The following is a 21,137-nucleotide window of genomic DNA, read 5'->3' on the forward strand; positions in this document are numbered from 1 at the left end:
TTGTGTATGTGCGCAAGTTTGTATTTTTTTATTCTGCAAATTTAGACTGCCTGTGTGTGTGTGTGTGTGTGTGTGTGTGTGTGTGTGTGTGTGTGTGTGTGTGTGTGTGTGGACTTAAAGTTGCTGCCAGGCTACACAGTAAATCATCTCACTAACTAAGCAGCATCATCTGTAACCACTGGTGACCACCAAACCAATGACAGGCCTCGCCCGCTCTGACTGACAGCTGACATTGTCCCGGACCCTGCTGGTAACTCGTGGCAACAAATTGGTCTTCCTGGATGATGATGGGGTGACTGGTGTGTTACAGAGTGTGTGTGTGTGTATATGAGAGAGAGAGAGAGAGAGAGAGAGAGAGAGAGAGAGAGAGAGAGAGAGAGAGAGAGGCTGAAAGCAAGAGAGAGAAGGGGGACAGGCAAACAGAAAGAATGAGGAGGGTTTATCCCTCCCACTCAATTACTGACCCGGACTCTGTGTGTGTGTGTGTGCGCGTGTGTGTGTGTGTGTGTGTGTGTGTGTGTGTGTGTGTGTGTGTGTGTGTGTGCGCGCGCACACTCTTCCCTCCCTCCCACTCCTCTCAAGGCTCTGACAGTTGGCTATTGTCTGCCTGCTTCTGTCACTTATCAAACAGTGCAAGTCAGTCCAACCCAACAACGTCACCCTAAAGGAAGAAAAATGTTCAGCACTGTGTGTGTGTGTGTGTGTGTGTGTGTGTGTGTGTGTGTGTGTGTGTGTGTGTGTGTGATCATTAGCACCATAGTATAAACCAGCTCTCAAACATTTCCAGTTGCCCGTGACCCATATGTGTGTGCCTTGCCATGTTTAACGGTACACTCTCCGTAGCACCCTGAAACTTCATAATTCCTCGCAGCTCACTGTTAAAGTTCTGAACAGCGGGCTCGAACGCAGCTTCAGAAGCTCCACTGTGACAAAGTTAAGACATGTCTCTTTAATTAAGATGCTATAGTTTATGCTTTCTGTGCTGTGACCGTGAGAACATTTAAAGACAAGAGATCACCTGACTCGTATAGGAATATGATGAGTGTGACTGTGCAACTGATTAGCAAACTGAAATGACAAAAATCATCCTAAAAAAACAACCGGCGATGGACTCAATCTCCAAAAGCTGCTGTATTTGTCCGGTCGCCCGACCCTACTTGGCACGCTTCTCCAGAGGGACCAAGATAAATGCACAAATACACATATATCCACATGCACACTTCATGGGTGCCGTTTCAGTAAGTTCCAATCTCTAACATGAAATATTCATCACAGCCGTCGGTGCCCGGCTGCAGTGCCATGCTGTCTGTATGTTGCCTGGGTTTGGTGTCATACACAATCTCACTCTCACTGGGAGTTAAAGTATTCTTTTCGTGTTGTCCCACCCCTTCTGCCCTTCTCCATTTCTCCATTTCACTCTCTGTTGCTCAGTGTTTTTCTCTCTTTTTTCATACCCTGTCTTATCTTCTGTCCTCCTTTTCTCTCTTTTCTGCCCTTTCCTCTCTTTCATTTCTTCTCTCAGACTTTCAGGCCCCCGGACACCAATGGAAGACAGGAAGACAGTAGTGTGTCTCCTTGAGTGCAAATTACTCATCAAAGCAGGAATTCAAGTGCATTCCTCTATAGTCAGTAACAAAGTGCAGGGTCACTTGTACAGAATGCGTGTGCAGCCATGTGCATTGTCACTCAGATATTAAAATATTTTCATCAGCAGGCACTTGAAAGGAAAATGTTGTGAATTTTTATGAATTCTCCTTTTGGCTTAAAAGGAGGTCAGAAAAGTCAGAAAAGTTGCAGCTTGCTCCTTCGAGGAGAACAACAGTCGGCTTTGAGTCAACAAAGATACAAATTTAAATACAGAAATGACAGAGTTTAACAGCAAAAAGGGATCAAAACATCTGTATTAACTCCTCTAACAGCAATATTTGGGCAGGGCTGAGTGAACGAGTACGTGAACTGGAGAATTACCAAACTGAAAATGGACCTGAACCCTGAAGAAAAAAAAACAAAAAACAAAAAAAAACAGTCAAAACTTAACCCAAGAAATCTAAATCATCTGTCCATCACTGGCATCCGCCTCCAGAGCTGTTTTGTGTTTTTTTTCCTCATCTGGCTACATTTACAGTGCAGAAGTGCCCCAAGTGAGCACGCACACACTCACAGGCAGACACACACGCACGCACACACACACACACACACACACACACACACACACACACACACACACACACACACACACACACACAAACACACGTGTGAAGAAGGAGGTCCACTGTGGGACAATAAGTAGTGGACCAAGGGGCCACATCCATTATGTTTCAGTCTGGCTGTGTGAGCGCTCCTTTGTCACCTTGCACAATGGACACACTCTGAAGGGGGCACAGGCAACTTTGCGGTGCGTTTGCTTCGGATTCTGCAGACGTGTTTTAAACGATTTCTACGTTCAGTATTCTAATTGCTTGTCAGTGATTGTGCGTTTGTCTACCATTGTGATTTTCCAGTTTGACTTCTAGCGTGCAAAAACCTCCATCTTTCGTCACCTTCCGTCGCTCGCCAAGTAAAGGCCCTCCCTGCCTGGAAATTTGAAAAGAGACATGGGGGAAATGAGGAAATGACCCATGCTTAGCCACACAACATGCTAGCTGTGCGCAGACAATCAGCATAGCATTAGCAGGACTGTTGAATAGAGCCATCATGGCTGCCTAGCCCTGGGGAGCCAGTGATCTGCCTATGGGCTTTATGGAAAGTGGACGTCCTGCGGAGCTGCCGAGGGCCAGAATGGAGGCCAGTGGTGGGCTCTGTTAGAAACTCCTCAGAGCTGCTGAGGAGCAAGTGTCATTTCTTTCTGATTTTTTTGGCATTTCTTTTTTTTGCTACTGCTGGAGAGAAACGGGAAAGGCAGAGGGGGAGAGAGGGGATGACATGCAGCAAAGGGCCCGAGCTGGGATCGAACCCAGGCCGCCCCGGTTGTCTCCTGACCAGTTCTCTCTCCTCCACGTCATTCATGTAGTCCTGTAGCCCGGGGATTAATCTAGCTGCCTGCCTGCCTCGTGTTGTATATATTCACAATGCTGTATATGTTCATTTCCCCTCCCTTTCTTCCATTCCCCCCTCTCCCTCCCCTCCTCTCTCAGGTGTTGTGGAGGGTATTATTTTGAAGAGACCCGCCTCTGTATATGGTGAGAGAAAGAGAGGGAAGCAGATAGACGGAGGTAGAGAGGGAGTCAGATAGGGCTAAGTGGCCTTTCGTTGCCCCCAGGGTGTTCTCCGTTGGTGTCCGTGGGTGCTCTTTGTCCGGAGCTTTCACTGTGATTAGAGCGTTTGAGTTGACAATTCACTTAAGACCCCTTTTCTCTCTCTCCCCCTCTCTCGCACCCACAAGAACCCTTCGTCCCTCCACCCTCTTTCCCCTTGTTCTCTCTCTCTCTCTCACACACACACACACACACTCCCTCTCAGGGTATGTTACCTGTTCTTGTAATGCAGTTAAGCTCAGCTAGAAGCCTTTCCTCGTAATACCACTTAATTCCCCATGTGGCAGTCAAGGTAACTGCAGTGAGAGGTAGAGAAAGAGAGAGAGAGAGAGAGAGAGGGGTGGCCAGTGGTGGGTGGTGGTGGTGGTGGTGGGGTGGAAGGGAGAGTGGGGAGTTGAGATGAGAGAGGAGGAGTGTGAAAGGTGCCATCTACGCTGCTGCTGCTTGTCGGGCCCAAGCCATCGACCCAGCATGATGACGGCTCTGATTGCTGGAGACCAGCGAGCCTCTGCCTGAGCCCCTCATGTAAAATACGGGACATTACGTAAAGGCAATAAATACGTGGAGCTCGGAGGAGTAGGAGGTGGAGTGTGAGGGAGGTTCCATGTGGATTAGTCTTCCTGTAATGTTGAATTCCTGACCACCAGGAAACTGTGAATGTCCAACCTCCTGCTGGGAAAATGCACCGGAGCGCCACTTAATGTCAGTGTTTCCGACTGGCAGGGTTTCAGAAACCTACCTGACTTCACTGGCAGGCAATCATGTTACATCATCACAGCCAGGGGTGCACCAGGGATGCTATACAATGTGATTTCAAACTTAGTTATTAATATATTATAGTCATTAAAAAGCTAAGGTATGAAAATGTGTTGGTAAGTCATGTTTCCTGCAAGACAGGTGTGTAACTGCATCCTCAGCAAGCAAATCAGTTTAAAGCGCCCGTGTTTCTCCCTGAGAAAGAAAAGTTTCTGGTTTCTGCTTCTCAGTCTTCTATGATGTCAAACCAAGCATCTTTGGGATTCAGACTCTTGGTAGACTGACATTTTCTAGACCAAAACCATTCATTGATTAATCCAAAACCTAATCCGCAGATCAGCTGATGGTGAACATAATCGTTAGCTGTAGCCCTTGACTTTGGTGCACAATATTAATCTCTGGTGTTTCTTTTTTGCCTCCTCTCTCACTCTCACTTTGACATATCAGAGAGTACACTGCAGAAAGTCAGGTCTGAAAAACAAGGGGAAAATATCACTTACCAAAAAATATCTGGTCTGAAAGAGCCCACAGTTATCTTAAAAGTAGTGCAGTCTGACTAAAAACAAGTAAATTTTTCAGGATATGAAGAAAATCTGATTTCAATAAAGCAGTTTTGTACTCGTCAGTGTCGATCAGACAGCTTTATACTTTAGAAATTCTGGTTTTAAGCATCAAGTTACTCAGAACGAGTAATAAAATCTCAGTTAGAAGTTACAATAATTTACAAAGATAATTAAAATTGCTTGAAACAAGTGAACGAAAAAAACTGCTTGGTAAGAAAAAAATCATGTTTCCTTGATTTAAGATATGTCTTAAGCCCTTTAAATATTACACAGCATCAATGAAAGCACAAAAAGCAGAACAAACCAAACATACACATCCAGAAATAATTAACTCCGTCGTTCTGTGCCTCTTCCTGTCTCCTGTTTCTCCTCAGCAGCAGCCAGCCAGAGATAGAAAAAGACAGGAGAGATAAAAGAAGAAGTAGCAGAAGAGAGACTGAAAATGACAAAGTGACAGAGAAAGAACGAAGGAGGGAGAAAAGGATTGGGAGAAGGAGGAGGATGGGGTGACATTGCTCCTGGGTTAGTGCTCCAAAACGGAGTGCTAAAATCATTTCAGCTCAGATAAAGCTCTGGCCACTGCCAGGCCGCCCCGGGATATCTGCCCTGCTCATCTGCCTCTCCAATGAAACGCCTGCACACAGGGAGCCTTCAGGCAGCCCTCTGCACACACACGCGAACGCGCCCGCACGCACAGATGCAAATACGCACACACAGGCAGACGCTAACTCAGCCAAGAAATACACACTGCTGTATCACATGTGCACACACTCGCTGGCCTCTCATGGCGAGTTTGTCGCAGTGCAGTTTATTTCAGTTGAGGGAGAGAGAGCGACAGAGAGCCCCCGGGGGTCTCCTTCCTTTTCTGAACCTCCCAAATTAACACCCTGCCACCACCACTCCTCCTCCCAATCACCGCTGCCTGCACCCATTTGAATCACCTATCCTTCAGCCTGCAAACTTACCCACAATCCACCCCATTAACCTTTTTCCTGTCCTGCTCTCACCTTCTCTAAGCCCTCAACACCGGTCTTTGCTGAGACTTCTGAAAGCATTTTAGTTTACTCACTATCAAGTCATGCGTGGTTCTTTGGCCTGTCATCCTTTTCAAACGTCAGACCAGTGTTATGATATTCAGGAAATATGTGGAATGGCCGGACTGGGACCAGATTTGACGGGGGATCAGCGAGGTGATTCAGTCGACAAACTGCTGAAGTAAAATCAAAGCCAACCTTGCAAATATTCTGCCTGTACCAAAGTTTAAATGCACCTTTAAACCCATCTTTTTCACACTTTAATTGCAACATGATTGCTTAAATAATACAATTTCAGGAAAGACTCCAACAAACATGCAGGCTGGCAAGCGATCGACAGTGCAGCGTTTGGGAAAGCAGCTGCTCATCTGAACACACAAGCCACCAAATATGCCCGTAGGAAATTTTAATCGGCCAGCTTGATGTTGGTTGGAGCGTGAAACTAAGTGGCCAATCACGGGCTGGGGTGACCCTGCAGGCAGCCAATCATTCCAAGTGGATCAGCACAGCATTCACAGTATATGACTGGGTTCCATAAGACTTTCTGTAAAGTCACTAAACCAGAGGCCGAATTTTCCTTCCTCTCGTCTGTTGTCCCGTCCCACATGGTGTGCTCTGAAATCTTTGAGAGTTGAGATTCAACAAGCTTATATTTAGAATCGTCTTTGCTGTTTTTGCCTGAGCCCTCTCCCCTTTCTCCACCCAGAGTGAGGGGGAAGAGAATGGAGCTCATTTTTCATGATTAAATCCATTATTTAAGTCATTTTTCAAGCAAAACTGCCAAACATTCTCTATTTCCGCCTTGTGAATTATAAGGATTTGCTGCTTTTCTTTGTCTTTGAGCTTTGGACTGTTACTCAGACGTAACAAAGTCAGGATGCTACCTTGGCCTTTAGAAAATTGTCATTTTCTGACATTTTATTGACCAAACAATCCACTGATGAATCAGCGAAATACTTCAGATCCAGATTAAGCCTTAGCTGCAGCTTTAAATAAAACCCTCTCCCCTCCCCTGAAAGCGTTGTTTGTAGTGACATCATGGTGCACCGGAGGAAGACACATAACCCAGTCATTGCTTTGCAGCCCCTGGACAGCACAACAATACTCGGACGTGTATTCGATGTTCGATTGAGAACGTTAACAGTCAATTTACACAGTTAAAACACATTCCACAGTCAATTTGACAATCTGTCCCCCAGCAGCCCCGTCTCTGTATCCACCCACCCTTCCCTTTGCTCCCTATAACCTCTCCTCTGTATCACGTCTTCCCCCCGCTCTCCTCTCCTCTTCCCCTGGCACCTCTTCACCGAGATAGAAAATCTGGGTCTCATGTTTAAGGCATCAGTGCAGTTGTTGGGCAGACTCGTGGATGCTCTGGTGGTGTAGATGTGATTTCTGTCTCCTGCCTCTGTCACCCACTCCCCGTTTCTGCCACTCTTCCTGAATATATCCTCTTCTTCCTCCGTCAGTCGCCTCCCTCTTTGAATTTTGATGACTTTGTGGTATACAGCTCATAATCGGCTCACAGGAGTGCAAACACGCATGAGGCAGACATGGTTTTACCCCAAACTATGCACACTCATGTATACACACCTCATACTGGTAATAGAATCATTATCCAATCAGGTGGTAGTTGACGACAACAATCTCACCCTCAAGGTTGAATTTGCAGCTGTTGTGGAGTTTTCGGTCTTTACCTGCAGATGGAGCTTCCACAGGTGTGGGAAATGTGCACATGAAGGGCTTCTCGTCCATGTTGGTTTAAGAGCTGTCGATTAGTCTTTAATCACATTACTTCAAATAATCTCTAACAGTGGAGGCGCCTTGATAGCTGACCTGGTAGAGGGTGCACCCTGTCTACCAAGGCTGGCCTGGTTCGATGCCATCTCCGCTCTCTTCCCTCCTTCCTGTCTCCCTCCAGCAGCACTATTAAATAAAATTAAATATTCTTAAAAAAAAAAAAAACTTTGCTGGTTCCAGCTACTCAGATGCCTTGATTTGCTGCTATATAATATAATATTTGGAGGTTTTGGATGACTGGTTTTGGAATTTTCTCAAATTTCCTTCACAAAATGACTAATCACGTAGTTGAGAAAAATACCAGCAGAGTAACTGATAGTGAAAATGTCCTTTTGTATGAATAAGGTGGTACTTTTACACCACAGATCACATCACTGAACACAATCCATTTCCGTTCTTGCTGATCTGAGCTCAGTTTTTCAGTAAACAACTTACCGAGTAAACATTTATCAGATCCTCATGGTTAAATAAGAAATGAGGGACCAGCAGTTATGCTCTGAATGCAGCCACACCAATGCCAGTGATGTGTGTATTGTAACACACCTACATGTTTGCCCTTGCATCACTCGCGGATGTGGATTAAATTCAATGTTCAGGGACGGACTTTGTGAGCAAACAAGAAATACAGACACTGAACAGTGAATGTACAACTTGCATTATTTGGTACAAATGCTTTTATTGTAGTTAAAGCAGGAAAGCACTCAGCAGGCACCGAGGTCGCAGCCGTGTAACACCAGACCAACTGCCACGGCTTCAGGTGTTGGTGTGTTTTCGCCTTCCACAATCTCATTTATTTGGAGATGGGGCTCGTTTCAGAAGTGCTTTTTTTTTAAGCAAAGCCTACCCAGTGCACCAATTTCTGCTCAAACAACTGGTGTTTTCGATGTCAAATAGGGTGACACTTGCATTAAGATGACTATCATCAGATGGCACAGTGACAGGATATTGACAGTAAGGCCGAAATAGGACAGTTTTCACACATATGATGCAGATTGGGTATTCTTTTAAATTCAAATTTGACGCTAACACGGACGTGGATGGTGAAATGTATCTGAAATAAAGACTTCAAAATGTAGGAGAACATTGATATCAATTAAACGATCAAACGTTTTTATGGTATATCAGTGCATATTGTTCCTGGACTTTGCTGGAGGCAAGATGATTCTGTTTTTTTCCATTTCACATCGGTTCACATTCAGAAGAGCGAACATGGCAGGCTGAAGGCAGGGAGGGGCTCAGTGGCAGCTGTCAGGCTTTCTCATATTGTTTCATACTTTTCCTGTGATCCAAGAAACAAGAACCTCTCATCAGTCATTTTAATCTCAGCTGTCCTCTTCCTCCTCCTCCCTGTGCACTGTTCCCATTTTCTACCTTCTCCGACTCCCCTCTCCTGCCCCTTTCACCCTCCCAGTCTCCCCTCTCCTTCCTCACACTGTCCCATCTGTTTTCTCCCTCTCTTTCCTCCTCTGCTCTCCATCTTCCTCCTTCTCCTTCCATCACCCCCACTCATCCCTTGTTCTCTTTCTCCTGCCCTAATTGTTTATATATATTAACATTCAAGAAACTAGATAGCTTGGTGCAGGTGACACCCTGTAATTTGACATCCTTGCCTTTCTCCAAGGAAGGAGAGAGATGCAATCTGTGGCAATCTACATTGTGTGTGTGTGTGTGTGTGTGTGTGTGTGTGTGTGTGTGTGTGTGTGTGTGTGTGTGTGTGTGTGTGTGCGTGAACGTGGCGTAATCTGGGGTTGTCACACGGCCCCATGCCACTCTCCGTATGCTAATCAATGAATGAGGCTCTGCAAAGCCCTCGTCTGCCAGCTAAACCCCACACCTCAGTGCTGATATGTCTATTAGCCACATGTCAAACTCCCTCTTTGTTTCTGTCTCCTCCTGTCTCTCCCCACATCTCATTCCCTCCCCTCTCATTCGATCGTTCCTCCTCTTTGTAATTCCGCGCCGCCGTGTCTCTCTCCCTCCCTCCGTCTATTTCTTTCTCCGCACTTTATTCAACTCTCCTCCTGCAACCCTCTCTTCCCCCATCTTCTTTCTTTTTCCATCAAGTGTGCGCTCTCTACTTCTATTCATTGCCAATGAGAAGTGCAAGGCATGATGGGATAGGTAGCGAAGGAAGCTGGTTAATAGTAAATAGTAAAATATTGATATTACGTAAACATGAATACCAGTTACAGCTTGAGAACCCAGTTTTTTTTCTTCATTTTCTTTAAAAAAAAGTGCACGACGGACATAAAAACAGAAAGATGTGTACATTTTCTAAAGCACATCACCCGTTTTTGTAGGTTTTTAAGGGTTGGTGTTAAATAAAACACTGTATGGAGGTGAACTCTTGCCTGAAAGGATGTGTAACATTAATAAAGTAGCCTGTAATATCAGGTTTGGTGCTTGCACACATATTAGGAAACTATGACATTCCATAGCAGTGCGAAGAAAAGTGCTCGTGCTTGCTCTACATATATCATTACTTTTATAATGTCACTCCTATTGCAGCGCAGTCCTCTGCAGCTGCGCCACACGTTCAGGAAAAGAGTCGGGCACGTAGATGCTGACAGGCAGATAGAGCAGAGGTAAAATGAGATGTAGTCACACATTTGTCTTAATGCTTTCGCCGGCTTGAAGACAGGACGGCAGACAGACAGGCGTGGAATGAGGCAGACAAGGAGGCAAGCAGACAGTTATAGGGGCAGTTAGACAGGCAGTCAGCCCTGGCATTTTGCAGCAGATAAGTAAGCTATCAGAGGAGGGGGATAAATAGCAGAGTAAAGATTGGTCCCGGCCCCCTCAGAGAGGAGCGGGGGGCCACAATGCAGGCGTGGTGGGCAGATAGCCCCCTGCTCTCATTATACTCTGCCTAATCCAAAACGATGTTTACTCAGAGAGAGAGAGAGAGAGAAGGGCCACGCTTATCGAAGCCCTGCACAGTCCTCCAAGCGTGTGTGTGAGTTCGTGTTTGTGTGTATGTGTGTGTATATATATGTGTGTGTGTGTGTGTGTGTGTGTGTGTGTGTGTGAGTATGTGCTAAAATGAGCCTATTCCAATGGAAAAAGGGATCAGGAGTGTCTCCAAGGCAGACTCTGTTGGCTAGAATGTCGATGCTTATCACACGTTGCCTGGCTCTTCTGGTGAAAGGCGAATAGGCTATCTAAACTGCCTATTCACAGCATGTGTATTTACCATACCAGCCCGGCAGATTGATCATTTCGTAATTGCTATGATTAACATACTGCTATTAATAGTTCAAGCTTTAATAAAACCTGACCTAATCGGACTCGGGCCAAAAGTCATTTTGCTTTTTGGATTTTGAAATAGTAGAAAAGGAAATCAGGAGCATTTGTTCTTCATCCCCGTCGACTCGTGTTTGCTTTGCAGCTTTCCAGCTTCCAGTCAGTCAGTCCTGACTGCAGTTGACACCTGATTGATTAATATGCATGAGGGCTCCTGAAAGGCTGGACTACGTCTTTAATACTTGGTGTTTTGTGCTGTTCAGAGTCTTGTGGCTGATTACACCTTTCCTCTTGTAACTCGGAAATTCTTTTGACGTAGATCTTAGCGTTGTACAGATTTCAGTGTCAGCAGACTCTATTGACTGAGCAGTGCTCTGCTTTGCTTGCCCAGCCCTTCACAGGTGCCTCATAGTAAAACCTTTGTAAGATTTCTCTCCAGCAAAACTAATTGGAAAATACACTTAAATCTTGAAATTGTACTTTGATGAGGAGTAATCGAATACTTGACAAAAACATACTCTACCATGAATCCTTCAAGCAAATAATCCTGATTGACATATTGCATATTAGGAGTGATATACAATATCTTTGGTGCAAAGAGTATTATAGAAATAACTCTTCATTTAGTGGAAATAAATAGTTTTAATGTACTGTACATCGTATTTACAACAAAAACTGCTTCGACTCTTCTGTGCGGTATAATCCAAACATACGTCTAAAGAGAGGTACTGCAGCTGCTAGTTTTGGTGTGCTCCTCCACCTCCAAAATACATTTTTTGTTGCAGATTGATGCTGTTTTATATGATAATGTATATCAGTGTTTGTCCCAAAATGCACAGCAGTTTGGAAAACAGACTGTTGCTGCCGTATATCATTCAATATCAAAATACAGAGTCCAATCAGTAAAAGTGTTACCCTTTACAAAGTACTGTGTTTTAAGGATCATACTGTTTTGTCACATAAATCTCACTGCTTGGTGTCAGTTTGTAACCCCTGAGCTGCCGGTGGCGACACAAGCAACGTGCAGCAACCAGCTCTCTTGTGCCTCACTGTGGTGCCATGCACACACACACACACACACGTGCATACCCATACTGACAAATGCACACACTTTTAACACACACATCATCTCTGTGGTCTTGTGAACTGTGTGTACCCTGTCTGGGCTGGCTGGGGTAATCCTGGCCTCCACTAAAGTAGCCGTGTGAGAGGACAGATTGTCAGTTGATCATGGCCAGCCGAGAGCCTTATCCCTTATTGGATCGGCCATGGAGGAGGCTTAGGAATTATCTGAGGCCTCGCTTAATGTGGAGACGGATCACCGCCAGAGAGCCACGGAGCCTGAAGACACGCTGGGCCTGAGGGGAGGGAAAGACACTGTGTGTGTGTGTGTGTGTGTGTGTGTGTGTGTGTGTGTGAACGAAACCATCAGAGAGGTGTGTATTTGTGTGTATCAGTATGTAATAGTGATAGAGGCACGTGTGTGTGTGTGTGTGTGTGTGTGTGTGTGTGTGTGTGTGTGTGTGTGTGTGTGTGCACAAAGCAACATCATGGCCCACTTAACCCCATCTTGACACCTTTCTCTCTCTCACTCCTCTTCCTTGCTTATTTTTTTGCCATCCATTCCCATCCTCCTCACCCACCCTCCCTTCCAGTTACTCCTCTCATTCCCATTCCTCCTCTTTCTCTTTGTCACTCCTCTCTCTGCCTCATTTTGGCTCCTGTTCTTCTGCTTCTTCATCTCTGCATCCCGTTTTCTTTCTCCTCTTGCTGTTCAGTCGTACCTCAGCCCATCTTATGAGCCCCATCTTTAATTTCACTGATTTTCTTCCCTCATCCTGCTTAACTTCCTCCCTCTATCCCCAAATCCCCTCCCCATTCCTCCCTGCACCGTCCTCCTCACTCTGGTTCTTGTTCTTCTCCACCCTGATCATCTCTCTCCTCTTTCTTCATCTTCCTGCTCCTCCTCCTCTTTCTTTTACTTATCCTATCTTTTCTATAGCACCGTACAGCAGCATTCTGTCCTCAGCAGGAGATCTGACAGAGGCTGATGAAAGAAAAGCAAAAAACAGACATTTTATTGTCCAGAGATAAAAAAAAAAAAAAAAGTTAGTTCCTGTGGAACTACAAACACAGCAGCCGACATCAGTAATGCATGTCATTAAAAGGTAAAGCAAACACAATTGTCATCGTCTGGTCATATATTGTATGTGAACTGACCTTTGTGACGGTAGATCCAGACTTATCAGACCCATAAGAGATCACCTGTCTTTTAGCGTTTGGGCCCCATGGAGAGAGTTTTAACTCTGTCAGCAGATTTAAAAAGTCTGAAAAGCTGCAATCAGCGTTGCTTTTAGCAGCACTAGCTCACTTAAGCAGATCTTAAATGGAAATCGCTCAGGCTCTGTTTAATTAATTCTTGGAACTGAGAAGGGCCTTGTCTCAGTCAAGTACTGTTAGCTTAGCTTGGCTTAGACTGTAAGTTATTTCAGGTTGTCTCTCCACAAATAGCACCTGGATCCCCTTCAGATATTTGAAATAGCCCCTCAGCTAATTCAATCCCTGCTGTCTGACCCCTGGCCTTGGATTGACTTGGGATCCCTCAGGAAGAACTGGAGGACGTGGGTGGGGAGAAGGATGCCTTGGTGACCGGGTCACCTTTCTTAGCCTGCTGCCACCGTGGCACAAACCTGGGTAAGCAGCAGTAAGCGGAGGGGTGGATGGATAATTCCATCCCTGTGCATGTGATTACTGATAGCTACTGAGGCCAGATTAGCGCTGCTATAAGTTGCGGAGTTCCCAGGGTCAGACCCGGGTCACCAGGATGTGGAGGGGTGAGGGTTTAGGACCATACATGCATTATACTGTAGATTGAGTTGGATGGCTGCAACCAATAAATCTGATTGGTTCAGCAGGCCTCCTACCTCCATTACCGTTAACATTGGGTGTATGTGAGTTTATAAAGCATGCCAGGGATGAAGAATGTCTTTAGGACTTGTTTCCAAGCAAGCACAACATCAAGAAACGCATGGACAGCACGCGACAGCTCGCAGGACTCACAGCTTGTATTCAGCTGTTCTGCTTTGACTGGTGCATGTTTACAGCACACTGGAAAAAGTTCTTTTCTGCCATAGCAAGCTGGGCAGTCAATGAGTCTATGAAGGCCAAATCAAGATGCAAAATCAAATCAAGTGATAGTGACAGATTTTCACAGGGACATTTGTGCTGAGATGATCATTAGATTTGTTCACTACTGATCCGTCTTTGGAAATGTTGTTTTTTTTGCATTTGAACATTCTTCTTGTCCAGAAAACTGCCTTCACTCGCACATTTAAACCTATAAAGTACGGTAAATCAACATAAGATGTCCTCCACATGAAACCAATGTCTTATTGAATTTAAATATGAATGAAATTGAAGTCAATAATAGTAATAATGATAATAATACTACCACAGCATGCAAACACATAAAAGTACTTTTCCCCTTTAGAAATAGCAGTTAGGTTATATTTGCAGGTTGCCCGTGATCAGACTATAGTGTTAAATAGGCACCAGTAATTGGGCAGCCAGCGGTTGAAAATACAATCATGAATGCAGTCATATGTTTTTGAGTGAATTGTGCAGCTGTATGGCACAACGGCATTAAAAAGCCACAAAGTGGAAAAACAGGTTTGCACAGGAGTAATTATCAAACCTCCCCATGTATAACACCTGTCCAACGAACATGAAAAGCCACCATATATGATACACATTATATTTATAAGAAACACCTTCTGTGTCACAGAAACGTAACTTTTTTAATGTCTTGCAGGTTTTAGTTAGTCTTAAACCAACAGTAGCAACCCAGAGGCCGGTTAACAATGTTCTGAGCACACAACCCCAATAAGCTGCACATATGGCTTTCGGGGTAACACCATTGACAAGGTTTAGCGCCTGGAACCGATAACTATATTAAGCTGATACACACATGCACACACACCTACAGTGCTTTCTTTCCTCATCTAGTAATTGAAGGTGAGAAATAATTTCATTATCCTCAGGAAGAGTAATCTGCTCTCTACCCCTGATCCCTTCATTTCCTACAGTGCACCTCGACCTGGGAGGCACACACACACACACACACACACACACACGCACACACACACACACACACACACACACACACACACACACACAAACAGGTACCACATACTTATTACACACGCACGCACATACACAAACACACCAGCGCACACAAATAGTTTTTTTTTTTTTATCACCCTGGGCTATTAATGTTATTGGAGTTGGGGATTAACCATCAGGTTCACATATGCTTTACAAAGCTTTATTACTTAGTGCTGTCTGTCTTGCTCTCACTCTCACACACATGCATGTGTTCACACACTCATACACATGCACACACACAGGCAGGCACATATCTTTGCATTAAAGAAAGTTAATCTGGAAGCGTGGACACCGGTTAGCCGACAGGAACGGGCGCTCAGCAGAGGGTATGAAAGCGAAGCAGGAAGTGTTCAGTTTAGAACGTCACGTTCTTGGTGCTGCTCTGAATTCTTGGCCACAGTGTTCTCTTGTCTTATTTGTCTTGATATCATAATCGCAGAGAGACTTCAGGTGTTCTGTTTAAACAACCTGAAAGATCAGCACAGTAAGGCTTTGTCCGAATTCTCCCCCCTGACACCTCCAGCTTCAGGGTGGGATGTTAATGCTGCATTACCACCCTCTACTGTTCATCTGCCCAAGATGTTTTTGGGTGGTCCTTAATGTGGAGTGTCATGGTGACGCCTCTGTGGATGGAGGGGGGGAGGGGCTAAACTGCCATTTGACAGGGCAAAGGTGTGCAGTGGGGCATCATTACATTCTCATGTGAACACACAATCAAAACGGGGAGGGGTAAAAGTTAAGGGGGAAGAATGAGGGTGCAGCTTAAGACCCACAGTACCCCACGCATGCACTTAATCCACGTGAACAGGGACTGCAGCTCCAGTGTCTGTACGCCTTAAACCATTTGTTCCTTCTACCTGGTGAATACTGGAATGGAGCTACTGCTGCTTTTCCGTCAGGGTAAAAAAAAAAATTGCACCTCAAGCTTTGATCTGTAGCTGCAGTACAAATTCCACTTAAACACGGGACTTGACAAGTGCACCTAAAATCTATGTCACGATGAATTGTCTCGATGAATGTAACGATAAGTATTTTTAGAATTCATCGTGCTGTCTTACTTTTTACGCGTGTGTCTCGATTAATGACAGAATGACAAGGTTAAGACTTCGGGCTCATCATTTGTGTGATGTCACTGTTGCAGCTTTTTTCAAGCTTTTGGATTCAGGCTATTAAATAATGGAGAACTGATGTGAGAGTAAACTTAGTCATAGAGATTCCCCAATGTTGCAAATCTGTTAAATATAGTTCTTCAGTCAGTCTTACTTAAGCAAAGTATCATTTTTTTCATATTAAAGGATAAATCTGGCGATATTGTACACTCTAGTTTATTTTTATTCAAGCTTCCATACACTGCTCTGCTGCCATAATAGCACACCAAATAATAGTCCCCTACACTGTTTACTTCTAATGCTAACCTTAAATTTGTGAGCCAATTTTTAGAGATCCAAGTTGATTAGAGCCTCAGCCGAATCCTTTTAACACACACTCACTGAGAATAAAGTGTGTTGAATTATAGAAGAAGAATACAAATCCAGTAAATATGTACAACAACAACAAACGGCACACGTTTAGTTCGACCACCGATGTGACGCGGTGTAAAGTTTTCAGTACTGTGTGACAAGCGCCGGGCTGAAGGGGAATAACAGATGAAATTTAAAATGTCACCGTGTTTAAGCCTTACATGTCTTGACACTCTCCAGGCACACAGTATAGCTACTCGGGATGTCACTGTATTTGTGTGTGTTTGTGTGTGTGTGTGTGTGCGCTGTCAGGCCGAGACGTAGAAAGCGTGTTTTTTTTTTTTTTTTTCTAATGGGGAAAAGGAATATTTGGACATTTTATCAATAGGCATTATTAAATCCTGCTTGCTTGAGCTAATCTTGGCGGACCGGAGCGAGGGGGAAGAGAGAGAGCGAGGGGGAGAGCGGGTGAGAGAGATAGACGCCGAGAGGGAGAGTGAGAGAGCAGTGATGTCTGCCCCATGAGGTGAAGAGAGACCGCCTGTAAGCCGCTTATTATATCGACTACCACCTTTTCTCTCTCCTCCTCGAACCCTCCCTCCCTGGTTTTCTCTCGTTACCTCGCTCATTTTCTATCTCTGTCTCCCTCCCTCGCTTGCTTTCTCCAACTCCTTCTATACCCCCCCCCCACATTCTCTTTTCTCAACAACTCCTTCATATAAACACACGCAGACAGAGGCGCATATGTGCACACAAACACACACAGGCGGCGCCAAGCTGAACCTTCTTGTTCAAAGCCAGAAGCAAAAAGCTGAAGTTTTATTCAAATGAATGTTTACTTTTTCTACTGCCAAGATGTGTGTGTGTGTGTGTGTGTGTGTGTTTGTGTGTGTGTGTGTGTTGAGAGACAGAGGGAAAATAGCACCAGGCATGCAAGTGTGTGCGCGTTAGTGTGTGTTACATGCACGGCAGAAGGAGAAGGGCTGACAGTAGGTGATAAGCCAGACAGGCCTGCACGCTGTGATTATCACCCACCGGACCCTCTGTCACACACACACACACACACACACACACACACACACACACACACACACACACACACACACACTTGCATACACAGTGCCCAATGAGAGAGTGTGTTGCAAGGATTTAGGATAGACAGACGGGCTGACAGACACACAGAGACAGAGAAGCCTTGGATCACAGGCAAGGTGGAAACCACAAGAGAAGCAAATGAACACAGGCTGGAAAATACAATGCATCCAATTATGTTTCACTGAACACTCATTGTCTTTATTTGGGTTTTATATCAATATTAAGGTGTTTTGATGTTGAGACACTGGAATCAAAAGCAGTTTGTCAAGCTAGAGATGCCAGATAAACGGCTGCAAACAAATATCTGCAGCTGAAATGGATAAACATCAGACAGAAACTTGAGTCCATCTCTCTCTGTCTCCGTCTCTCTCTGGTTTTAGGTGTGTGGCCATCTGAAGAGGTGATGGCTCATTACTGTCTGCAGAAGCGGCACATGTTCAGGTGAGTTGTTCCTGCTCACTCCGTCGTCAAGAGACTCGACAGTAAAACAAGGACTGTGTGTCATTACAGGGATCAGGATCTACGACACTGCTTTTAAGGTTGCATTTAAGTGTCAGTTTAGAGTGTCAGGGTGTGTTGTTATTCTAATTCAGTGAAGAGTTTTTCACTTTCCTGCAACAGTTTAAAATATTTGCCGCTTAAATATTGAAACATCGTCGCACTGTAAACAAATGAGACCCTCAGAAAGATGTTTGGCAGCATATAATGGCTTTCTTTCTACCATGTTTGATTTCACCACAAACCTGCTGCATGACAGGAAATTGCTTTATGATACAAATCAGGAAGAGCAAACTTATTGAAAGCGTCGCAATTGTTGTGATAACCGACCGCGGAGCCGCAGCTTAGACAGGCTGCTGGAAAAGTCACTTTGAAAATATTTCTCCTCTTCAGTGAAATTAAAGAGGAAATAGCACAAATTAGCAGCAGGGAGGTGGCAGCGAAGTAGCAACATGCTTGGAAAGGCTAACACGCAGCTGATGTGAGATAATAGCAGGCGTTTACTATTTTGTCAAATGTAATTACACCAAAACATACCAGTTATTCTGCATTTAACCTGATAATCTGCTACGTTTTGACAGCATTTCAGGAATTATATTGTAAATGCAGTCATTGGTGAGCTTGTCCCTAATTTAAATCTGACTCTCAGACCGGCTGTAAATGCTCGGCAGTTGTGTCGTGCCGCACCGTTCCATGCCACGCTGTGTTGTTCTGCGTTGCTCTTTCCCCTGCTCTCGTCTGCTGAGCGCTGGCCTGCCCTGCGGCACAGGGCTGAAAAGCGCCCAGGCACCTTTGATTTCCACTCAAGGTGGAACGTCACCCTTTGATTTCCTGTTTTAACATTCAAGAGGCGGGAGGCGAGGAAGAGAGGGGTATTGATCAGAGCAGCGTAGTGAAGGTCAGCGAGGGAGGGAGGGAGGCAGGGAGGGATGAAAGAGGACAGGGGTAGAGATGGAGGGGAAGGGGAGATGAAAGGAGGAAGAGGATGGAGAGCGGGGTTGAATGAGCATGAGCAAGCTACAGGACTCTGTGTGTGTGTGTGTGTGTGTGTGTGTGTGTGTGTGTGTGTTTTCTCAGATTCCCGCTGATTGAGCTTGTGCTTCTCAATGTTCAGTATTCAGCTTTCAGGTTGATGGTTGAATTGATATTTCTTACCCTGCTGTGTTGACTGTGTGTGTGTGTGCATGCGTTTGTATGATAACACGTGTGCGTGTGTGTATACATCCGCGTGCATCTACTGTACCGTATGTGCGTGTGGGTGCGTGCTTGTGTGTGTGTGCTAGTGCTAAACTGCTAGTTTCGGCTCAGCAATGCGAATCTCACTTCCATTCTTCTCCCTCTCCCTCTCTGTCTCTCAGGGGTGCAGTGTGCGAGTTAGGAGGAGGTATGACTTGTCTTGCTGGGCTGATGGTAAGTGACACACATGCATGTACGCGCGCGCACACACACACACACACACACACACACACACACACTTACATACACAGTGCCTGCAGAAGTGTCTTGGTTTCCCTAATGAAACTGACCCTCACCAATCGATACACGAACAGCATGGGCACACAGTATCCATACCTATTCATATACATACCATTCACTTTTGGTGTGTGCGTGTACACAAGTGTATCCATGCTCGCTCTTTACCCACATCACATTAACAGTAGATCACATATCTTCTCTTCAGTGCTTCTTTTGGGTTGCTCCTAACTAAATATCTTGTAAAATTCTGGGTCAGTCCATCCTTAGTTGAAGCCTCCTGATTTTTTTGTCTAATTTTTTTTTTTTTTTAAATGCTTATCAGTGCTGAAAGCAGCTCTTAAGTCTGCTAACAGTTCCCCACAGGCTGTGACTCCACACGCCACGTTCACACATTTCATTTATCACGTGTAAGCTCCCCCATTATTTTTTGGGTTTTTGTCACTCAAGTTTAATTTGCTCTTCCTTTTAATTATTGGACACACAAATGCTTTGATGGTTGATATGACAATAGCATTTCTACCTGTCGCTGTTTCATTTTTATGCTGAATTAAGCAGCACAGACTCCATCGAGCTCGTTCACGAAACGTAACATTATCCTCAGTGACAAGGTCGACCACACGTTCTCTCTTAGCTGAAGCGCCCCCTGCTTAGTAAAAATTGCTCTCAGCGGCGTAGATAAATGTCTTAAGACAAAACGTTCAACTCGCAACTTTAGGTGTCATTAAGGCAGACTGGGTGGTAAGATTACATGTTTATGAATGTTTTCCAGTTGTCTTTCAATACCAGGCTATAGAATTGATTTGCAAAGGATCTTATTCATGCAGGGAAACCAGAATCACAGAAGGCGATGGTCCTGGTGCTCGCCTACCAGAACACCAGTTTGTTGGATTAATGATTTGATGTATTAGATGTTGATTTCAGGATTATTTTTATATAAAATACAATAATTATAATATGCTAATCTTTATCAGCACGCTCACACAACCACAGGACCACCTAGAGTAGTGACGTCTAACTCTGTGAGCTAGCTTGGCTCTTAAAAGCTGCCTGTATTGACACAACATGCACACACACGCACACACACACACACACACACACACACACTGACACACTCAGATATACCGCAGTCTGTCAGCCATAGGGTTTATTAGCCAGGGTCTTAAGGGCCCCTCCACATAGCAGGCGTCAGTGTCCAATCGATCTGCTAGATGCCATTCTGCGTGATGTGTGTGTACGTGTGTGCACGTGTGTGCGTGCGTGTGTGTGTGCGAAAGCCTGGTTTTATCTCTCGGCAGTCAATACACCATGTTTTGACATTGGTGGCTTGAGATGGAGTCCTTCCTTCACACCTCTCCTCCTCCTCATCCCTCCTTCATCCGCCACTGACACCACGTTCAACTTTTTTTCCCCGTCGTCTCTGTGAACAGTTCATGAATTATTCCTTTAGTCGCTGCGTTTCTTTCCTCCCTTCCTCCCTGGTTTTTGTCATTCATTGACCCTCTTCCTTCATTCTTTATTTTCTCTTCTTTGCCAGTTTCACACCCCTCTTCCTTTCTTACACCTCCTCCAGCAGCATCTTGTTGAACTGCACTCTAGATTTCAGGCTGACATTAAATTCCCCGTATTCATGGGCACAATCTAGACCAACCAATCACAGGAGGCAGCCGTCTACGAAGATACGCCACCTTAACATTTGTTGCCTCGGCTCCAAGATAGATTAAAGTAAGCTCCTGCTCTGGCCTTTTCTGAATCATGGCTAACTCCACCCTATCGCCTGATGGATAGCTACGGAGG

The 21,137-nt window shown here is 44.9% G+C and overlaps 1 protein-coding gene across 2 annotated transcripts in view; it reads left to right on the forward strand.

The window, feature by feature from the left end:
• Window positions 1-21,137, forward strand: part of camkmt (calmodulin-lysine N-methyltransferase) — a 102,727-nt gene that overhangs the window by 51,460 nt on the left and 30,130 nt on the right. For both annotated transcript variants that reach the window (XM_076743907.1, XM_076743906.1), the window contains 2 exons: window positions 17,750-17,810; window positions 19,226-19,277. In XM_076743907.1, the coding sequence (XP_076600022.1) occupies window positions 17,750-17,810; window positions 19,226-19,277 (113 nt within the window). The remainder of the gene's footprint in view (window positions 1-17,749; window positions 17,811-19,225; window positions 19,278-21,137) is intronic.

Source organism: Chaetodon auriga, chromosome 11 (assembly GCF_051107435.1).
Source record: "Chaetodon auriga isolate fChaAug3 chromosome 11, fChaAug3.hap1, whole genome shotgun sequence".
Lineage (NCBI taxonomy): Eukaryota > Metazoa > Chordata > Actinopteri > Chaetodontiformes > Chaetodontidae > Chaetodon > Chaetodon auriga.